A 22,541-nucleotide genomic window follows, 5' to 3' on the forward strand; every position below is an offset into this window, starting at 1 on the left:
CTGGATTGTCCAAAACATGAAGCCACAAGGAACTGTGAGGTTGTCGTCAGCTGGCAACTGAGCACCACACAGCCACTCGCTCAGTCTTCCCACGGTGGGATGGGGAGGGAATCGGAAGGGTAAAAGAGAAAAGCTCATGTGTTGAGATAAAGATAGTTTAATAGGTAAAGCAAAAGCCATGCACACGTGCAAAGCAAAATGAGGAATTCACTCACCAGTTCCCATGGGCAGGCAGGGGTTCAGCCATCCCCGGGAAAGCCGGGCTCAATCGCACATAACTGTGACTTGGGAAGACAAAACGCCGTTAACTCCCAGCGTCCCCACTGAGCGTGATGCCATATGGTACGGGATACCCCTTGGGTCAGTTGGGGCCAGCTGTCCAGGCTGTGTCCCCTCCCAGCTCCAGCCCCCCGCCTGCTCGCTGGTGGGATGGGGTGAGGAGCAGAAGCGGCCTTGATGCTGTGTAAGCGCTGCTCAGCAATAATAAAAGCATCTCTGCATTGTCAACACTGTTTTCAGCAGAAATCCAGAACACAGCCCCATAACAGCTACTATGAAGAAAATTAACTTTGTCCCAGCCAAAACCAGCACAGCTACCAAAGCCAAGCACAGCAACCTGGGCTCTGTGCACCCCGCTGCCGAGAAAGCTGTTCTGAGCAAGGAAACCTACATCTTCCACCTGGGATAGAGGTACCCAGTCCCCAATGTCTTTGCGTTGCAAATAGGAACTTAAAAAAAAAAAAAGGAAAGAAAATATATATTTAAGGTTGCTGATGAAGACACTGCATTTGGAGAGGAGGATCTGTGTCTAGGCTTCGGGGAGCAAATGAGAGCGACTGTGGGGGCATGGCAGTAGTACTTCCGTGCTTTGATAGAGGGGTGACCTGGCAGGTGTTACCAGCAAAGGAGGCAGGGCTGCATTATTCCGACAAACTGGCTGGCCTGGCTGACACCTGCAAACTGCGGGATGTGGCAGCATCAGGTCTTGAAACGTGAAGCACTGGTCCGTGGCCAAGCTATTGCTGTTCTGTGGGGAGCCACAATGAACAATGGCCACTCTTCTGTCCTGGGAGGTTACGTGATGCCAGTGGCTGGGGATGATGATGAAGTGCTCTGTGCTGTCTGCACAGCAGAATGGAAGAGCTGGGAGGGGGCACACAGCTTTCGTCTGTGTTTTGGGACAGAAGTAGTCAAAGGATATTAACTTTGTTAATGTAGCTAATTTTGAAGCACTCCATGCAAATCTGATGCACTTTCTTTTTTTTTAATAGTCTTTCTTCTTTTGCCCAAACCTGTGACAGCTTGTACTCGCTTTGTAGCTTATTGCATGTGCTTTAGCATCATTGCAACTGCTGTACTCCAAGGCAATTGCATCTCTCTGCAAGGAGGGTGCTCTCCTCAGAGCTATTGCCTTGTGGTGGGTTGGCCTCAGTCAGCATCTCACAGCCAGTTGCTCCCCCTGCCCCAACGAGACAAGGGAGAGAATAAGAAAAGCAGAAGTGAGCTATCTTGAGGGCTGAGATAAGAGTTTAACAAGTGAAGGAAAGAAGGGAAAGAAACCAAGTGATGTAAAGGCCACTCACCGTCTCCCCTAAGCAGGACTGATGCCCAGCCAGTCTCTGAGCAGTGGCTACTCTGGATGGCAAAACCCCCACCCTCTTGTTCCTCTTCCCAGCTTTTAGCATTGGGCAAGTCATTATATGGTATAGAATTGGTCAGTTTTGATCAACTGTCCTACCTGTGTCCCCTCCCAGCCTGTCACCCACCGCTAGCCTACCTGCTGGGGCACAGCGTGGGAAACAGGCGGCCTTGATGCTGTGCAGCCACTGCTCAACACTGCAGAAACATTGGTATGCTGTCAACAGTGGTTCAATCACAAATCTAAAACTTGGCATTATACGTATTGTTATGAAGAACTCTGTCCCAGACCCCACTATGTGGTGGGAGACTTCAGCATGCAACACAGCGTAATGGAAAAGATGATTATTCCCGCCCCCCCCCGGCCCCCCCTGCTTAGAGAATCCAGAAGAGAAAGATCATAAACTTGGTTGTGAGCCTGCAAGGCACAGAAAGCTGCTGGACTGAGTCAGTCTGCAGGCATGGACACAGCTTACAAAGTCCTGGGGAGGGATGTTATTTATTTACAAGACTTTTTTTATTCCTCCTTATTCAGCAGGTCTGAATTCCCACTTGTAAATTCTGGGAAATGATGGAAATTATCAGCATGGTTCAAATGTTGCCAAATTTGGTGCATTTTTTTTGATAGGGGATGAAATGGAAGTATTCTTCTAGGAATAGGTGTTTTCTAACTGTGCAAAAGAGTATGTGCTTGACTCAATATGATTATTCCGTATTTGGAACAAAGGGTCTTCTACCGAGGAAACACACCAGTTCAAACTGATTAAACTGGCAAGGATTCTGCTGAGAGCAAGTCGTCCAAAACCCAGGGGAAAGCTGAGGTTTTGGAGCATGTTAGGCTAGGCATGTATCTGTGCGAGGAGAAGTGACTAACGTGTTTGTTCAACTTGGCTCCCTCGGCAAAGAGCTGTCTCCCTGGAAGTGTTCCTGCAGGGAACTGGATAGTGCTGGGCTGACTCTCCTAGACACCAGTCCATCACGTAGCGGGGGCTTTAAAGGAAAGATTAGGAAATAACACTGAGTTAAGAAAGAAGTGAAGTGTAAAGAATGGTGTTACCGTGATCCATGCTTTGGAAATTTCTTGTAAGCTTTGGATGACGGACAGCTAAAGTATCCACAGTTTGCACTACCCGTTTCACCTCTGTCCTGATTCTTAGCTCCAGAAGCCATGGAGCGGCCGGCCTTCCTCACCTGCCCCTTCCCAGTCCTCTACGCTTGTCAAGCCCCAGCAGTGCTCTCCCCCATCCAGCTCCTGAAGCCCCTGACAGCTGAGATCCCCCTTCCAGGCTTAGGTCTGCATGAGGAGTTTCTCTGCAGTAACAACAGAGAAGCAGCAACGTGGCTGATGTTGCTGTGGTAGAAAAGTTGGTTGCATTTCAAGGTTCCTAACACACACAACCCCACCAACCAACCCCCTGTTAATCCACTACGCTTCATTAACAAATGCCCAATCTCTGGCATATTTTGGTGCTCAGCCTAATGTGTATAAATTCCAGTTTGAATTGGGGATAGAGGGAACTGGAGACTGTGTTGGATGCTATCTGACTTCATCTCAAATAGCTTAGTTTATTATTTTATTCCCTGTTTTGAGCTGGACTGAAAGCTTGCAGCTAAGTAGAACAGACATAAAGGGGAGTATTCATCAAAGATAACCTTCGGGTTATCGTGCCTGGAAGGGGTTGGGGCCACACACATTAGGTGATCTGCATCTCAGCAGTCACTCCTGATGTCAGGTTCCTGCACTGAGCACTTTCCCTGGAGAATCCTTTCCTTTCACAGGCTCTGCAGGTAGGCGAGCTCCTCTGCGCTGAATTCGGCTTTTATGAACATCTGCATCCTTGCCCCAACAGAACTCTGGGATTGCTGTGTCACGCAAGTTTGGAGGGCTGTGCACAGTAGGTCTAGAAACGGCAGAGGAGGCAATAAGGCAGCGCTTCAATTGAGATGAATGTGTTTTGGGTTTTTTCTTTTTCTCCAAGAATAATTGGATTTATTTGTTGACACAAATCTGAACGAGCAGGCACATCTGAAATGTATTGGCTTACATTATGTATTCTATATACTTAACTAGATGACATAATGTAACTTTGCAACTGATTGTAAGATGCAAATGCAAAAGCCATTTAAAAATTAATCTTTAGTAATACAGTTGGAATGAAACCTGTTACAAACTACTAAGTAATGGCAACCTGTTTATTTTATCAAAAAAGCTTTATTTCTAGAACACTTTATATGTAGTGTACTACTAAGTAGTGATAATTCAAAAAAAAAATGTGGCTTCTTTGAAGACTGGCAGTTCCTTTACTCTTGGTATTTTACATGAATAGAAGGAAAGTAGGGTCATTCTGACTGAGGGAGGACTCGGCCTCGCCCAGCGCAGCCCTATAGGCACCAGCTATAGTATGGTACATGGCACTAGTAATCATCATAGTTGACAGCTGCTCCGTGCCTGAAGGTGTGTGGATTTCGCGGGCCAATTGGTGAATCTTCATCGTAGTGGTGTTGGTAGTATCCACCATAGTATTCATTACGAGCACGCCCTAAGCTCGTCCAGTAGGACATGTCATCTTCAAATTTCTGCCAAAAAAAAAAGAAAATACTTGCTTTCCAAGCCTGAAACTTTTCAACCAAGAGAGTGAAACAGAAGTGGTGCAGGAGGGTCCTTTTGTCTCTTTCAGAAATTCAGATTCTTTGCATATTTGTCAAAACAAAGTCTGTAGATCTAAGAGGGTTTGCAACTTGTACCTTCCTTTTCTATGGGATTATCATGGTCCGGAGTGCAGGAATTGCCCTGCCCAGCCCCACCTGGGACCCACCCCTGCACGCTCTGCCCGCTGTAAAGTGCTCAAACTGACCGTGCCTGCAACTGAAACATGCGCTGAGCACCTCTAATATTCCCATTATCTCTGCAGTGATGGACTATAAAAACGTTTCAATGTTTTGCATTAAAAATCTAAAGGAATGTCTCTCCATTGCCACATGCCTCTAGTCACAGTGTCCCTGACTGTAAAGCAGGTGCAGCAGAGCTCTGCTTTATGCCTGTGATTTTCCACTCCCATCATGCATGGGTGAAAATGAAGGTACAGTACAGCCTTCTAGCTATGGAAATGCAATAAGCACTTCAATTCTGCTCCCAACAGCAGAGGAAAAACAGTGTGCAAGGATATCAAATACTTGCCAAGCCAAAGCCTTTCCATCTGAATGACTCTTTGGAAATATTTTTGGCTGAGATTTGAAAAAAAAGTTTTGCAAAATACATAATGGGCAAGTATGGCCCAAGCCCTTTGCTGGAACAAACAGTTATTTCATTGTTAAAACTGTGTTTTAATACTCAGGAAAACCTACTAAGTGGATTCATTGTATTTCACAACAGGCCTCATTTCAGTTTTTGAAATGGACACAGGAACTCGGAGGAGAATTCATCTTATCTGCATGGCTTGTCCTTATTACTTATTCCTTGGTATTTGCCCCCAGTCTTCAATTTCTGGTGCATAAAACCACTTTTCCTATTTTCCTGTTCCTACTGGGGGAGGGGGTATAGCCATGCTGTTAAAAAGTCATTTTTATCTGCGTAATGTCCAGGAAGATACCAAAAAAAAATGTATTCTTCATTATTTCAGTCCAAGCAAGGGATTATTTTTCTAATTGTTCCAGCTTAGAAAATAAGTGCATTCATCTTCTGAGCAATCCACATAGCATGAAGGTCCAAAACGTACTCCAGCTTGCCTGTGCCAATGCAATCTCATTAAACGCATTCATGCAGCTGACAGAAGCCAGGAATTCAACATCTATAACTATTTTTACCTCTTATTAATGTAGAAATTATTCTACATGTGATACTGCAACTAAATGCACATTTTTTTGCCCTATTTCAGCATCTGTTTAGTAGAGCTTTGTGCAGATCTGAGATCTCCCAATTCCATTCCAGTGTTTCTACAAATTAACTGTTTTTAAAAAATGTATCCTTCTCATTTCAAGAGAGGTTGGCTGCACGTTATCAAATGGTTTTCCTTTCACATTTAGAGTCAAGGCACAGCTGCCGGTGCTCGTGATGGTCAGGAGCTGCCCACACCATTGAGGCACACGCATGCATGAGGTACATAATGTTAGTGCAATTTCATTGAAGAATGCCGATCATGACCGGCTTGGTGTGGATTTCTTGGCATATTTAAAAGCAAATTGATTAGGTTGAGGCCGCCAAATGAATATCCTGAAACACGATTGATTGGTTTGGGTCTGGCCACCTGTTTCTCAAAGCAAACTTTATTTAAACATCCATTTGCAATTTATTAAGCTTAAGTTTGGTAGCAGGCAAGAACTCCATGCAGGTTTTTAATGTCATTTTTTTCTATTACAAAAATAATGCAGAAATCTCTAACAGATAACAAAGCTTATATTTCTGTGCAATATTTGCTACTTTAAAAAAAAAGACATTGGAGTGTCTATGAACAGCAGGGCAGCCTCTCCCTGGCTGCCCCCATGGCTGTGCATCCACGCTCGCAGCCACTCACTCTGAAGCCCTACCAACCCTTGAAATACTCACCGCCTCATCAAATCCCAGGTAGAGGAACTGCTGGTACCACTGCTGTACGTCAGGCTGGCTTCTGTCCCACAGCTGACGCCTCTGGCGTCTCAGGCTGCTTAGGAACTCCTTGGCCGCTGTTTCTTTCACCGACACTTCAGGCTTTGTGTCAGCAGGGGCTGAAATTAATTCCCCCCCAAAAGGCATGCCAGGAAATTTTTAGTCAGCCCGAAGCGTACTGCTTGCAGCAAGTAAGAAAATGTTTCTCGCATCCTGCCATCACCTTTGTGCTTGGCAGTGCGATGCGTGTAATAGCAGTAACAGTAATAAACCCGGGAATCATAGATGTAATAGGATTGCTTATCTACTCTCACTCGCTTGGATTTTCAAAAAGCTGTTCTGAGCTCGAAGACAGAAGCTAAGTGAGGAATTTAAATAAATAAACCCAAAGAGCATATACACAATGTTTTTGTGCTTTGAGGAGAGAACAGGAAGCTGGCCTCTGTGTGCTGCTGTTGCAGAAATGGGAATGAAGATGAGAGGTAACGTTAAAAAGCCTGAAGAAGCTGGAGAAACACTGCCAACTTATTAGGGTGGAGACACACATAAAAAGATTTTTCAATCTGTTGTGTAAAAACGTGGCTTTTAAATAATGACTGCCACTAAATGCCCTGTATGCCTGAAAATAAAAGCCCGTTGGGCTTTCATAGCACACTGTTCAGTGGCTGCATTGGAATGCCCTCAACCTGCCAGACCCAGACGTGCCATCTGGCTTGCCCCATGCCCAATTAGGAGGCAGGCAGTTTGCTGTGGCTGCTAGAGCAGCCACAAAAATTTACATGCCTCCGAAAGGTATGGATGTGAGGACTAGCTAGCCCCCTGCCACAGGTGGGAATGATAAAACGTGATGTTTGGTCTTCACAAGACCAAACAAGAAGCATGTGTAGGAGTAGGAGGAATGTTCTTGGCTTCAGAGGGTTCATTGCAATGACGAACAGGCCAGGAACATGGATGTGGGTCAGGATTTTCAGAGGATGTGAGGGAAGAGGCTGGGACTGATGGGGAAGTCAGGTAGAGATGTGAAAACAATTGAAGTAGGAGCCAGGCGGACTCACAGCGGGAGACAAAGGACTGCAGTGGGAAGGAGGTTTGAGGTAGAAGTGATAGATGTGTTGTCGTAGGAAGAGTGGGAAACAGCAGGCTGCCCTGCAGTGATGAGCTGGAAACTGGTAACTCACTGTGCGCTTGAGCTAGGGGGTTTTACTGGGGAGGGGGACAGCTGAACAAATGTCATGTGAATGAGCCTTGTGCAAGGGGCGCTGCCAGCAAGGGAGCCAGTGCTGTGTGCTTAGCCTGCTCGCTTTAGCGCACAACTGGAAAAGGGGAGTGAGGCTTGGACTAAGGGGCTGTATGTTGCCTCTATCATCAATTCAAGGCTTTGCAGTTCTTCCTGGTCTAGGTCATGTTGTCTGTGTGCTCCAAAAACCTCTCCCCTTGGGTGGGAGGTGCATCTCACCAGGGGACTTGAACAAACAAGTGGACTGCTGCTGAGGCACAGGGAGGGTTGCTGTTGCAAGTGGTCACTCCTGCCTGCGTGCAAGGTAGAATGGTGAGGTGAGGAACCCACACGTGTGGAAAGCAGCTGTGGATGGGACACATACTTTAGGGCTGGCAAGAGGTAATGAGTGATGCTGGCTAAAAAACAGTGAGAAGTCAGGCAGGCTTGCGTAAAGTGGGAGTCCCTCACAGAGGGTGTAAATCCTCTGCCTCAACCATAGAACAGGCTGAGGGGAGGCAACCAAAACTTCTGGGGTGTTTCAGCCTGCCCCCACATCTGCTGCTGTGCTGCTTGTCCCTAGCCAGCTTCATTTCTACCCCCTTCCCTCAACCAGCAAGCTGTTTGGTGCATCTGCCCACTGGGCCCTTGGCCATCATCTCTCCCGTGCAGAAAGCAGTCTTCCAAGAAGGAAGCACACGTGGGGCCAAGGAACAAAGGGAACAAGTCAAGGCATTGCAGACAAGCCTGGTTTGCACATTTTCTTCTCTGCACCTGAGCCAGCAGTATTTCCATGCATTATAATTCTGTGGAAAAACTTGTGACTTCACAGAATAAACCAGATACACGCCACGTCTGCCACGCATACGCTGGAGAAGGTAGGCACTATACATGGTGCAGAGCAAAATGCAGGCGTACTGCCTGAGGCTGGGAACGCTGGTTTTCAGAGGGGGCTGTGATAAGCAGAGCCTCCAGCTTGCCAGTACCAAATCCCAAATGGACATGCAGGTGCAGACTTCGTATGCGCAGGGGGGGTTAGCACGATACGTAGCGAGAGGGGCTGTGTGCTACCAGCTTTGAAACGGGTGCTGGTACGCTGCTCCTCTGACTGCCCTCTTAGAGCTGGCAGCTTGGACTGATAGCAATTGGCACAAAGGGAAAATAAGGGAAAGTACTTTGCTGCCTTTTACTTACCTTCTCGTTTCTGAAGCATCAGTTTAAGCTTATTTTCCCTCGGAACATCTGGATAAGTGAAAATAAAACGTGCATTTACTAAGAAGGTAATAACAACAACAAAGAAAGATCATATCTCAAAAAATACTGAAAGTATTTTTGTCATAGCTCCAGCCCAACAGGCAAAACTCTGCAGCAAGTTTCTCCCAGTGCCTGCCTTTGCTCCCGTCCCCACGCTCGAGCACAACATAGGCTCCACAGGGAAGCTTCTGACACTGGCATCTTCTCCCCAGCTTTTCTCGGCAAGGCAACCCTGATACTGGCTGTCTTCTCCAACTAAATTATTGTATTTTTCAGCAGAAGACTGCGGCTGGTGCCCATAGCATGACACAGTGCCCAAGGTGACATAGTAACCCCGGAAAACCCCGGTCACAGAGCGAGAGGCACGCTACAACCGGGCTACCTCCGCGCCGTGCCTCGCAGCCCATCTCATCCCACAGCACATCGGCGCTGCCGTCCTGCCGAAACCCTTTCCCAGAAGGATCCAAGGATTTAGCCAACGGCCGGGCAGTGCAACAGGAGACCTGCAAGCGCTCGGCTGCTCCGAAATGCTTTATTCACTCGAAAACAAGGTTTAAAAAAAAGATGCTCAACTTGCACAAGCCTTGGCGTGTAGGGGAGCGCTCACCCAGGCTGCTTCCCGCCCCCCAGGGCGTTTTCCCTCCCCGCATCCCGCATCCCGCATCCATCCCGCATCCCGGCCCGGGCGCGGGCGCTCACTCACCAGGGGCCGCGCCGAGCAGCGGGAGGAGGAGGAGGAGGAGGAGGAAGGCGGCCCCGGGCAGGGCCCCGCGGGAGCACGGCGGCGGCATGGCGGCGGGGGGCGGCGGGCGGCGCGCCGTGGCGAGGCGACCCACCTGGGCGGGGGGAGACGGAGGGGATGGAGGTTGGGATGGAGATGGAGCCGGAGCCGGAGCAGGAGCAGGAGCCGGAGCGGAGGGACAGGGCGCGCCCGCCCGCCCCACGCCGCGCCCCGGCCCGCCCGGCCCGACGCCACGGGGGGGGCGCGGGGGCACCCGGCAGCGGGAGGGCGAGGACACCGGCGGCCGTGGGCTTCCGCGGCGTTGTGCCCTTTGTGCTTGAACGTGGAGTGCGGTGCGTCCCGCTGGGACGAGGCATCCCCCCTTTCTTTTGGCGTGGCACCGTCTGCCCGCTCCCAGCAGCGCTTTTTTTTTTTGCCTTTTTTTTCCTTCTTTTTGTGGTTACACACGATCCAGTGCAACTGGTAAAGAACTTTCAGCAATTCATGGAGGCTTTTCTTACAGAGGAATAATAATAATAATTAAAAAAAATAGTAGCAGCATGTCTTTTAACATTTCTCTATATAAAGCAAATTTGCCAGTCACCTGTAAAAGCAGATGGAAATTGTCTTCGTAGGAAAATGAATCCTTCAGCCAAAGGGGACTTAGCTCAGGGGCTCTTTTCCTCTCCCTTCCTCCCACCCCCCAAGTCCATGGAAAAACACAATGCTTTAAAAAATTACTTGGATTTCTCTTTCTACATATAGACAGGTTTAGCTTACAGTAACACCTCAGAGACCGAAAGCCAAGCTCACAAATGCAAAGTCCTTGCACAGCAGGATCATAACTGCAATGGTGCCTAAACTTACTCTGCCTTTTCCTAAATCAGAGTTAAGCTTCCCTCAGCGAATTCAGCTTCTCTCAGATCCTTCCCCTGCAAATGCCGGAAACATCCCAGATGAAGTTCTAGCAAAATCCTTGCCTGGCCTTGGACACAAACCTCTATCTTCCCTCACAGCAGAGACCCACAACGCTCAGGAGAGTTACGGGTGTTTCACCTCCTGCTGAAATTGTGCCAGGGTATGGCAGGGAGCGTGGGGGGATTTAGGGGGAGGCGAGGGGGAGCCCAGCTCTCTCTGTAACCTACTTGTGAGAAATCTGGCAAGCGCAGAGGCCTTGGCTCCCTGATCCAAGGATTGTTTCCAGATTCGTTGCAGATGAATATATATACACACACTGTATATACTGTATATATTGTAATTGTATATAAATACATATATTGGATACGTATGTGTGCATATACATAGATGCACGTGTATGGCGAGGGAGCTGTGCAGTGGTGTGGCAACTCCCTGCGATGACATGTGTAGCCCATCAGTGCTGTTTCAGGCACAGCTAATTTTGGGAGTGTGACGAGACCCTGTGTCTGGCTTTACCATTTGCTGCAAAAACACAGAAGCAGCACCAGCACGGGCTGGTCCATCAGTGGTTCCCCAGCCCCAGCCTAAATGTTGCTCCAGGCAACCACTCCTGATTGCTCCATGCATCTTTCCCCTTGTGAAAAAAGTACTTGGAGCTGCACCCAAAGTCTTTCCCCTGCCTCCCTCCATCCCCCAGCGTTAGCTCAGGCCTCTCTCTGGTCGTCCCAGTTAAATCAGCATCAGCAGCAGCTTGTAAAAGGAATGTAGTCGCTCCAGCCAAAATGCCCCTTGCTTTCCACAGGAGCCACGGCTTTGGGAGGGGGGGCAGAGTGGGAGGGAGCAGCGCCTTCCACACCCCTGTGGTGGAAGCATTCCCATAGGAGTCTGAAGTCCCAGCTCAACCCCCACGCAGCTGGGAACCAAACTTAGTTTGTCTGGTTTTCTGTCACTGCTTTTGAGTGGTTTGTCCCTACAGCCCCATGCTTCAAGCGTCAGCAGACTTAACACTGTGTCTTGGAGCAAACACCCCTTCTGAATCAACGCGCTCTTTCATCAGCTTAACGTTGACAGCCTTTTTACTAAAACCACCTGAGGTTTTTGGATAGTTAGTTGCAGAATATAGCTAGGAGGGACAGAAGTGAAGGCTACATGAAACAGCCATGATAATTTATAAAACCAGGGCAATAACTCGTGAATATTTATAGTCTACTGCTATATTGGTAATGGCAAAGGGTGTTTTGTTCAGCTGGTCAGTTTGTAGTGAGCCTTGCATGGAAATGGAGCTCTGCAGAACTTCAGGTACTTGGTGCCTCTGGGAATATAAAGCACAAACCCTCCTCCGGATACCAAATATACCACTATGACTCAGGAAAGTGCTGAGATAAAATGCTACCTGGTGAAACCCAGAGAATGGATTGACTCAAGTACAAGGTTATTGTTGAAAATCATTGCTCTAGTGGTGGAAGAAGCAGATGACAGAAGAATATAATGCTCAGGGTTAAACTGAGTGCAGTATCTTCCCTGAAGAGGTCACCTTCCCAGTTCAGGGGACAGAAGATTCTGACAAAAAGTAAAGAAGTTGTGTAAAAATATAACACCACTTCTTTTCAAAGGCAGTGGTAAATGGTGACTGGTGTTTTTTCCAGTAGCAATCTTTATTTCTGTTCCAGGTTGCTTTAAGTACTAAGGCGGTGTTGCCCTGGTGTTGTAGTAAGACACATTTTTTTCTGCTGAGCTTGCGACTGCTGCATCATTATTAGAAGTATTTACCTTCAAGTGAGCATCTATGTTTATTGACACACCTGCAGTACCCCTTTCTGTTATTTGCCATGTAAAACTACAGCTGCTGTGCATGCGACCTGGAGACTGCAATGTTTTCCTCTGATCTCTCAATCAGCAGTGACGTTGCTCTCTTTAAAACACCCCTTTCTTCAGCATGGAGGAGTTTAAGGCTTGTCTTAGGGCTTAGTTTGCCTCCACTGGATGCCAAGGTTGGGAGCTGTCTGCTGGTGTGGCTGTGCATCATCCTCAAGTGCTCTAGGTAAGCAAGCCTGTGCTAATGACATCATTCAGGTAAATGTCTTTCATCACCACTGGTGACAACAGTAGACTCTTGGAGTTGAAGCTTTGTTGAAAGATGTTAATTAATGTCATCAGCAGGACTGTTCCCCAGCACGGTGTAAAACTCCATCAAGCCCCCTAGCATAATAGGGACCACTAACCGGAGGGATGCTCACAGCAGGATAGTGGGATGGAGCTGGCAGGTTTTGTCACTTCCTCAGCATGGAGCTGGACTATGGACTATGATCTCGCAAGCCTGAGGCAGAAATTTGGGAGCGATCCAACAGAAAGCCACTCTGAGCCTGACCTTGAGAAACAACGGGCAGAAGCCAGGCAAAGAGCTCACTGGAGCCAGAGAAATCCCAATTGCTGAGCCTACTGCCGGCCAGTGCTGTCTTTGGAGCCTGCAGCTCTGCAGTTTGCGGCACGTTTGGTGACCACTTGGGCAACCCCGTTTCACCTGTGTGATCTCTGAGTTTACACCTAGTGGTTTTAAGCCTAGTGGCTTCTACAAATGCCTAAAGTGGTGTGGGCATGCATGGCTGTTTAACTGATCTGACCTAAACGGGGGGAGAGGGGGAGGGGAATCTGCCTCCAAGCATCACTGAATTTTTGAGTGTTTGAATTTTTTTATTATTATTGCACATTTTGCATAAAATTTAATACGGAGAGAATCCTGAATAGCAAAGAGACACTTCTGCTTTTGCATGTCACCACAGTAGCTGTTGAGATAACTGTGTTGCATTCATTAAAATGTAAGAGATAGTATCAGTAATGGCCATTCAAAGATATTCAGCAGTTCAAAGCACAAAAAATTGTACTGAAAAGATTTATCTTGCTTTCTTTCCTTCTTCCTTTATTAGGTCTCATGTTTTCAGGCCTTTCAACACAATAATGTTCTTAAATACGATGTAGATTAAATGAGTATATAATCACAGGACTCCCAAAGCTGGATTCCCAATGAAAAAAAAACCACCACATATAATGAGGCATGATAAACTAGTGAGACCTGGCATCAGCATAACTTGGTAGGCAAACAGGTAAGTTGGAAAGTGGCCAGGGACTGCAGGAGATGACCCTTCATCTTTTGCAAAGAAGAACCATGAAGTTTTTAATGATCCACTAAAATGACACACTTGATCAAGAATATGGCAGCATTGAACAGTGCTCCCAACACTCAGGAAATTATTATTTTCTGCTAATGAGGTTTTTACAAAACTTCCCGGCTATATTGGCCCGGTCACTTGCCTTAGGACAGAGGCATTTGGCACTCCAGATTGTTTTCTGCAGCCTGTTCCAAGAAAACCGCAGGAGTCATGTTTTCATTCCAAACAGAAGGAAGAACATTTAAGTCATCAGTCAGTTCTTTCCAAAACATTTTGAGTTCCATACTTCTTCTTTCACTGCTCCAGGGTCCTCCTGATAATGGTAGGACTATCCCCAAGTCCCAGGACAAACACCTTTGCTTTAGGGAAAGTTTATTTGTGGCTGGCTATGAGTCTCGTTGGCCCTGACGCATGGTTTGAGACACCTTTCATCCATTGCATCTCAACTGGGTGCACCATTACTTTGGTCCATGTTATTAAGAATTATTAGTGTTTATATTTTCCATAGAAAATAGCTTAAAAGACAGTCTTTCTTTTTTCTCCTTGTGCTTGGTTACTGCTGATACTTTTTGCAGCTTCTGGCTGACGCTGTCAGACAAGAAATGGTGTCTGTTACTCTGTCCGTCTCCCTCCCTTCACTCACTGAGGGTACTTTGCTGCCCTCACTACAGAATTAACCTTATGGCTCTTGTGATAAGAGAGTGAGGAGCAGATTAGTTCGGCAATGTTATCTGATCACAGCTGCTACCTTTCCGCAGAGCTATTGATTTATTTATCAAAATCATTCTCTCTCTAAGAAATCCTTCTCCTTTTTCTTTTCCACCGCCTCCAGTATATTTTTAGGATAAACCTGGAAGTATATACCAAGACTGCAAGTCAGATCTAACAGGAAAAGAGATGGAGAAGGACTGTAGTGCATTACGTGTCTTTTTACCACAGCCTGATTTCATTCAAATCATATTCTTTTACTGCTGTCTCTTGGGACTCTTCTTTCCATGCTTCAAAACATTTTTAATGAACTCTTATTTCTGACCTATTTTTGTGGTTTTTTTACTCTCTTATTTTAGCATTCACATCCAGAATGCATGCACACCCTTAAAAAAAAACCACAAACACATAAAAACCACAACAAAAACCCCACCCAACAAACAGGCTGCAACTATTCATAGGTATGATATAATAGTAAATGCAAAGTCCCAAAAAATTAAATTTAGTGATTTGGGTTTAGCATCCCTCTTCTACACATTAATGCTGTCTTAATGGTTCGTACACGTTTCTGTTCTTTCTCCAAAACTCTGGGCTTACACATGGGGTGGATGTTATTCATACAATAAAAAAAGCTATCTGACCTTGTGCTACATTGTGTCATCAGTGACCATGTGCTGTTTGCAGTGATCAAGCCCTTCCCTGAAGAGTGTCCCATACAGCTGCCAGCTGCCCTGTCACAGCTGCCATGTTTTCCCCATCTTCTCAGGCCCCCAACTAAATCCTCATCACAAAAGTACTATTTCCTGCCTTGTGCTTCACCAGAAAGCCAGTGTGGGGATGCAGCACCATCACAACAGCAACTGCAAAACCAGGGGAAGCTGCAAGGAGTTTCTTGCAAGCCCAGCTACCTTCAAACACTTGGGTACCTTCATCATGGCTAGAGCAATATGCCTGCCTGCACCACCTGCAGCCCTAAAACCCTTTGCAGAACAGCTCACATGAGTCTCTTCCTTTGTAAAGAGCGTCACCAGAGGAGCCAGCCTTTCCAATGCACAGTTCAGTACCTTATGATGAATCCAGCACAAACTGGAGGATGGCTGGAAACCAGATTGTGCTTCCCGAGGTAGCTGCCTTACTCTTAAGAGCTTAAGTCAACGTGGTGACTTGCTACCATGAAGATGGGGAAGTCTCTCTGCCCCCTGCTCCCTCATCCTTCCCTCTTACCAGCACTGGCTCTAGGACTTTTTGGAGCCAATTCAGTTTGTTACAAAGGCAGAGCCAGTTCACTTTTGCTGCGTTAGTTGTCTTCAGGACTAGTGAGGTGTGTGATGGCTCAGGTAGGTGGTTTGCAAGAGCTGTGTGGTTTGCAAGGAAGAAGGCTGTGGGAAAGTATGGCCAGAAGTGGGAATGGGGTAAAATGGGTGAAACAGAACTTCTTCTTGTTCTTGCTGGAGGAGGCTATTACATCTACCACACCCTGAGGAATAGCCGGGGGTTGGGCCCACTTGGTGCTCAGTAAGCACTGTCCCCAGAGCAGGTCAGTACAGAGACAGGAGTGAACTGAATCCACACTGAACCCCTTGCAGCACTGCAGTTGGGTCGCTTCCTCCTCCTGTCTTGTGTTTGAGGCTTTAGCAATGTCTAAAGCTGGTCCCTGCAGGCCAAATCGGTGTCTTCATGATCCCTTAGTGCCTGTTGCACTTGGGCATGCTCCAGAGTGGATTTCTGCCTGTGCAGCAAAGTTTACGAGCAGAAAAGTTTGCTTGCTGAAGAGCAAAGGGCTTGATAGAGGGATGGGTTAGCTCTGCCTAAGGTTTCATTCCCTGTGCCTCAGTCCCCTCAGCCCCAGCAGCAGCATAACTGTTGCTGGGGTGGCAGGGCAAGCCCCACGCACCGCCACTGCAACCTCACTAGCGTGTATGTAAGCCTCAGAGACCTGCAGGGACACAACGCAAGCCTATCTAGCATGTGCTATTTTTTAAAATTTGAAACAGGACAAAGTGGTTGCATTTTTTCACAGGGATAGAAATGGGATGCATCCCAGACAGCTGCTGCCACGCCTTGTGCAGTTTGAAGACCCTGCTTTAAAGCACGGGAGCTGGAGCACTGCTTGAAGCCTGCCAGGCATTTTTAGCGTGAACAAGACAACCTGCTTTCCCTGACCTGCCTTCTCAGGCAGGTAGGAATCACACGGGCTGAACCTTTCAGCAGCACCGCCAGTCTGCCTGAGGCAGGCCCCCAGCACACAAAATGTCTGCCCAAGCGGTCAAAACACAGCAAAGTCATCCGCAGCGGAGAGCGGGCGATTGCTCTCTCCGCGGGTGGAACACCAGCCTTTGGGAGCCTTAATAAGAGGCAGAGCATCCCAGCTTGGAGCATGACTCTCAGGTTATCAGAGCAGAAACCTCCCTTGTCTTCCTGATGTTATCACGTGTGACCTTACACCTCTCTTGATCTGCTTCGTGGCTGCTCCCGCTGGCTCTGCATTATATCTGTGCTTTGCAGTTTCACCAGTGCCCTACCTAAGCCCTGCCTGCGAACAAGCCCGTGCCTCTGTTCATCCAATGCTGGATTACCTTGCTGATTTACAGTTCGGTTTGTTTCCAGGAGAATGCACTTTCTGTAGTCTCTCCATGCTGCTGCTGAGTAAAAAAGATCGTGGCATCTTTAATATTCCTGCATGAAGCCCTGCTGCACCCAGCTGTCCTTGGATGCCAGTGACTGCACAGTGAGGGTATGGAAATTGGAGGGGAGATTTTTTTACCTGTTGTGATCATTTAGGCATCTGTCCTGCAAGTATTCATGCACACAAGTATTTTTAATCATAGGAGCCCTATGGAATCCCATAGAGATTAAATCCCGGTCTGCTGCTGCTATATGCCTGGATCTCACAGAATGCCATCATACAGGAACGTGGCTCCCCTGGAAAGGCAGGCATTTCATCCCTGGCTCTTTGCTCTCCTTGGGTTCAGTGTTCAGTGGAGGAAAATGCTGCTGAGCGCTGTTCCCAAAGGCCGGCACGGGGCCTGACCCAGGTCACCACAGGGCCCGTCAGCTGTCTGTGCTAATAGGGCTGCACAACTGAGCTCGGGCTGGCTCTCCTTCACCCAAGCAAAAGAAACTGCCCACATTTGTTGATGCAGACAGACCTCTGAAGTCCCTGCAAGCTCCTCTAGGCATTGGCGTAAGTGCTTGTATGCCCCAGAGTTCTTGCCACCGGGGATGGCTGTGGCACAGAGGAGCTAATACGCTGCTGTCCGTCTCCAGCACACTGTGTCCTCTCCACCAGAAATGTCCTGGTGGGCAAGACAGCCCTGCTTTGGGCCGGATCACTCTCTTTTGGGCCAGACCAGTTATATACTTTAACCAGAAAGCTAATGTACTTCAGAAACAGGAATTCTGAGGTTGTAGTTCTTCAAGACGGGGTGAGCAATTTAATCACTTACTTCTACCAAAACCAGCACAGAAGTCTTTCGCCTCTTCCTTCCTCAAAATCTGCCATTACAAACCCTTGTGTTCAACTCTTTTTTTTAAAAAAAAAAAGACTACTGAAGTGATTTTTGCTTTAAAGAACATTTTCCTTGTTTAACATTTTGTCACACCCTGCACTGCAGGTCTCTAGTACTCTTACTAAGTGAAGGATGGTGACTGCCATCCTATTAGATAAAGTTACCACCTAATGATCACAATGGAAAGATGCTTTCACCTACTAATTACTAGTAATGAGGCAGTGGCTGTAAGTCTAATACATATTAGCTGAACATTAATTATTGTTACCAGGGTAACAGCACAGTGATGTGACACTGATCTCTTTCTCTCCCATGTGTGTCCAGGTCAGTGTTTAGCCATAAAGCAGTGAGTAAACATGCAGACAAGTCTTTGAGGACTTCGTCATAGAATTGTTTAAGTTAGAAAAGACCTTTAAGATCAAGTCCAACCGATAACCCAGGACTGCCTTACAGATATGTGCCTTACAGAAACAGCACGAGCACAGTAATGACTGTATGATCAGTCATTACTGATGAATGTATGTCATGATCAGGAGAGGCCATGCAGTTGTATTAGATGATTAGTTATTTTCACTCAAGTAATAACTAGGTTAAAAACGTCTTCTTAAAAATGGTCATTTAAATTTTTATTTTTCACATTGATCAACGCAGATGCAGGGACAGCATGTAACTTGCAATATAACTTTGCTGTTGGTAATCACTTGTTAATCAGAGACAGTAAGATTGTAGAATCATAGAACCATTTAGGCTGGGAAAGACCTTTAAGATCATCAGATCCAACTGCAAACCCAACACTGCCAAGTCCACCACTAAACCTGGTCCCTAAGTGCCACATCTACACGTCTGTTAAACACCACTCAGGGATGGTGACTCCACCAATTCCCTGGGCAGCAGGGAGGAGATAGGAGCAGATGGGAGACTTGTTGCTTTTTTTTTTCAATGAAGAGAAAACTGGGGGAGCAGAAGTGAGTCATACTTGGAAGCATGCAGTACCTGACATGGGAACACATTTTTCAGAGACTTGGCCTGGCTTGCCGCTAAGCAAATTTTAGGCACCTGGACAAGAAGAATGCTGGTCCTGTTGATTCAAATGCAACACTTGTCCTTGGGTTTAGCAAAGTCAACACTTTCCCCTTGATCATTTTTATCATGGGGTTTGGGTTGGCCGTTTCATGAGAAATAGTGTGAAACACACACACAGACACACACACAAAAAGAAAAAAAAAAAAAAAAAGGACCAGTATAACCAGATCACTAAATCATTACAAAGCCATTAAATATGCCAATGGAAAAACTTTTCCATAGACTAATCTTACATGACTTACTTAAACCGTACTGAAATGTTTAGACCAAGGAAAGAAATACATGGAAAAAAGAGGAGAAATATACAGCAGAAAGAAATGAGAAATGCATAGTGAAGAGAAGGCTCTTTATCTGAAAAAAAGGAGCATATGTTGTAAGGTATATATTTTAGTAAAGAAGCCAAAATGCTCCAATCTCTACTACTGTCACCATTCCTATACAGTTCCCATCAAACCTACAGTCTCAATATGTGAAACAATCAATCAGTGTCCCCCAGCCATGGAGAGATCCCATTGCCCAAGGCACAGACTGATTTCCCTGCCAGCGCACAGGCAACTCCAGGCTAGCCTTAAAAAAGAAACAGAGTAAAACAAAGGCTGACAGAATACCTTCATTTTGGTTTCATTACGGACAAATTCCACCTCTTCCTATTTCATCAGAGGTTCCTCTCCCATATTCATCTCTGGTTTCCACTTAAAAATCACTTATTTTCATTTAAAAATGAGCTCTGACACACAGAGAACTAAACTCTTATATGTAAATAAACAATACAAACCAGTAATGTTATTCAAAGATCTAAGCACATTCTCTGCATAGCAGTATATTGGAAAATGTATCTGCCTTTTCCCTTTCCAGACTATGTAAGCAGCTTCAGGAATAAATTATCCAAAACGATCTGAGTCTGAGTTTGTGACAAGAACAATTACAGTTATGAAACATGTATATTTTGTTTACTGGTATTTTAATTCTGTGCACGGACAACGCATGTGCAGGTAGCAGAGCAGCCTCCTTTCTGGAGTGCTCATAAGCTAATTGGTGGTGTACTGGGCTCAGAGTCTCTCTTCTGAGGGAAAATATCAGATGGAAGTTAACAAGCGCATGGAAGGTATAAGACATTTTTCTTGGACAACACTGGAACAAGGCTTGTCATGAATTATGTGGATCTTTCTGAATCAAGGGGATATTTTTCTTTCTTGCTAAAAGACAGTCTCTGTCACAAGTACTCTTCTTGAAGCTGAAACATGAGTTTATACAAGGATGTCAGAGGATCTGAATTATGCAGGTGGTCAGCCCAGAGTGATGTCTTCTAGCCTTAAAATCAATACATCTCTCTCGATTGTGAAAGGAAGGAAAAGACAGGTGGTAGCATAGAGTTTGTACATTTACAAATCACCCATGAAATTGATTGCTCCGAATTTGTACAAAAATGTCAGCCGAAGCCAACTTTCTTTCAACCTAAATGTTATCATTTTCCCATCAATTGCATGGCAGTGGCTTCAGGCAATATCTGAAAAAGAACAATGGTTGATGACAGTGCTACAAGGAGCAGAGGGCTGCAGGTAAGCAGCAGGGCAGGCAAAGAGTGGTAGCATAACAGATTGGCAAGACCAAGGGGTGAGAGTGGGACCTGATTCTGCAAGGCATTGACAAATTACATTTACTCCCAGAAGTTAGACTTGTGCTTGTGCATCCTCCTGCTGAGGATGAAAGCTGTGTGGCAAGTGGTAAGAATATTCTTTGCAAACACAGCCTTCACTAAGCACGGTAAAAAAGATGTGCATTTTCCCATCGCTACATTGAGACCCAACCATCAGACTGGCTGACTGGCATAGGGACAGACTGATATAAGGGTTTATCTTTCCTACAGATGAAAATCCAGGTTTGATCCACACTTTGTTAACTGTTCGGTCCCAAAGACTTCAGTGTCTTTTCTCAGTGATGACACTTGGTGATCAATATTGTCAGGGGCCATTGACACAGCCTTAAAGGCACCCCATCTGTGTCTATCATCAGCGAGCTCCTCATCTCCATATATCCACATTAGCATTCACAGAGAATGAAGCTGTATTAAAAAAAGATATTGAATATGAGACCTCTAAATAATATCCAAATGGATTTATTACAGAGTGTCAGTGTGTTGCAACATCCAAATGAACATTCGGGAAAGAAGCCCTAGAAAAGATCAGAGCCTGCACAGTTTCTTTCAGACAACCCTTCTGTACATCATTAAGTCTTGCCTATAGTAAGTCAGGCCAAATACAGCATGCAAATAATTCTGTATTTCAGCCTGTGCTAAATAAATGTTTTTCCTTATTGTTTTTTAATGACAGATGTTCCCCTTGAATCTTCATGCACTAGCATAGGTCATTCTACTGTCACCTTAAAATTCTGCATGTGTACATGAATGCAGGTAAATAAACTGTAATGGTAACATGCAGACAAGTTAATAGACCCTTGCATGCCAGATTTTTTTATAACACTGTCTGTCCACCACCGTTCCCTACACTTTTTAAGGGACGATGTTCTTTTACCCTACCCTTATATTAGGAACTTCCCTAAATCAGATAGATTCCTAAAAATGCCCAGAGTGAGACTTATTCAGGAGAGCTCTCCTCTCTGTCAGGCATTTGTTTGACACCAGGAATATAGCCTGGCCTAAAACAAGACCTTGGCAGGTCTTGGAAAGAGTTCAGTTCAAAGAATTTAGAAGTCCATTCTTGGTTTAACCATGTGCCTCCAAACAGCAAACGTAAAGCAGGCCGCCTTGCGTCGGGCCCCCCTGCCCAGCCTGCCAGCACAGCATTTTCCTGCACGGCTGTGTTCGTCAAGGATGTGGTGAATTGTCACTTCTGACCATTTTAATCAGTAAAACAGGAGGGATGCTGCGGCTGGGCTGGGACACACGTGCTCTGAGGGCACTGCAGCTGCAACTGCGTTACTTTGCATTGCTGGCGAAGTACGCCTTTTGCAGATCTGGCTTAAGTCCTCAGGCTATCTGGACTATGAGCTGGTTAAAACCAGTCTTAGGAGAGGGGCGCAGCCTAGCCTTGACAAGCATACTGACTCACGATCAGATCTGAGGATTAAAAGTATACTGTGGCTGCTGCCTTCTGCTTGCTTTCAGGAATCACAGTGAAGCTGAGCTTCTCGATTGTCAAGCTTGTTTTTGTTAAAAATACTTTCCCTTTATTCCCCAAACATGGCATTCTTAATTGCACCTATAAATTACTTCTTCAGTCCTTTTTCAGCATGAAAGGCAAGTTTTGAAACGGAATCTGGCAAATCTACAAAAGTGCATAAACTGTAATGCATCTGTGTTAACAAGCTGCAGCTTTCATTAAAGTACTGATTTTTAGTTGTTTCCACGTTGGTCAGCTGCAATAAAGAGAAAATTAAGAAACAAACAATAGCATTACCAGAGACTCTGCTAATATCCCTCTCACTTCTGATCACTCATTTCTGATATTTTCAGCCATTTCCTCCACTGTGGAGTGTGCATTCACATCCCTGTGCGTGTACACACACGCACACACACACGTGCACAGATGAACAAAGAGTATCCGTCCAGGAAGGAAAATACCCTGCACGATGCTACAGACCACTGAAGGCTAAAATATTTCTTCACGACACCCCGCAGTTGTTGTCAGGGCAGGAGTAAGATGCACAATATTTTTTACTAAAAAACACTGACGTGTTTTTGACATTCCTCCCCTTCCTCTAGCAAATAAATATTTTATCAGTTTAC

The 22,541-nt window shown here is 46.1% G+C and overlaps 1 protein-coding gene across 2 annotated transcripts in view; it reads right to left on the reverse strand.

Annotated features, from left to right (window-relative positions):
- Window positions 1-3,830: 3,830 nt before the first annotated feature.
- Window positions 3,831-22,541, reverse strand: part of ECRG4 (ECRG4 augurin precursor) — a 47,643-nt gene continuing 28,932 nt past the window's right edge. The window contains exons 2-5 of one of the 2 annotated variants that reach the window (XM_080377483.1): window positions 9,394-9,526; window positions 8,631-8,678; window positions 6,182-6,339; window positions 3,831-4,215 (exon numbers count right to left, since the gene is read on the reverse strand). In XM_080377483.1, coding sequence (XP_080233609.1) covers window positions 4,054-4,215; window positions 6,182-6,339; window positions 8,631-8,678; window positions 9,394-9,526 — 501 coding nt within the window. In that variant the 3' untranslated portion in view covers window positions 3,831-4,053. Of the gene's footprint in view, window positions 4,216-6,181; window positions 6,340-8,630; window positions 8,679-9,393; window positions 9,618-22,541 lie in introns of those variants that run through there. The other variant, XM_080377484.1, reaches the window with a different exon arrangement.

This window comes from Falco punctatus (assembly GCF_963210335.1).
Source record: "Falco punctatus genome assembly, chromosome: 2".
NCBI classification, from domain to species: Eukaryota; Metazoa; Chordata; class Aves; order Falconiformes; family Falconidae; genus Falco; species Falco punctatus.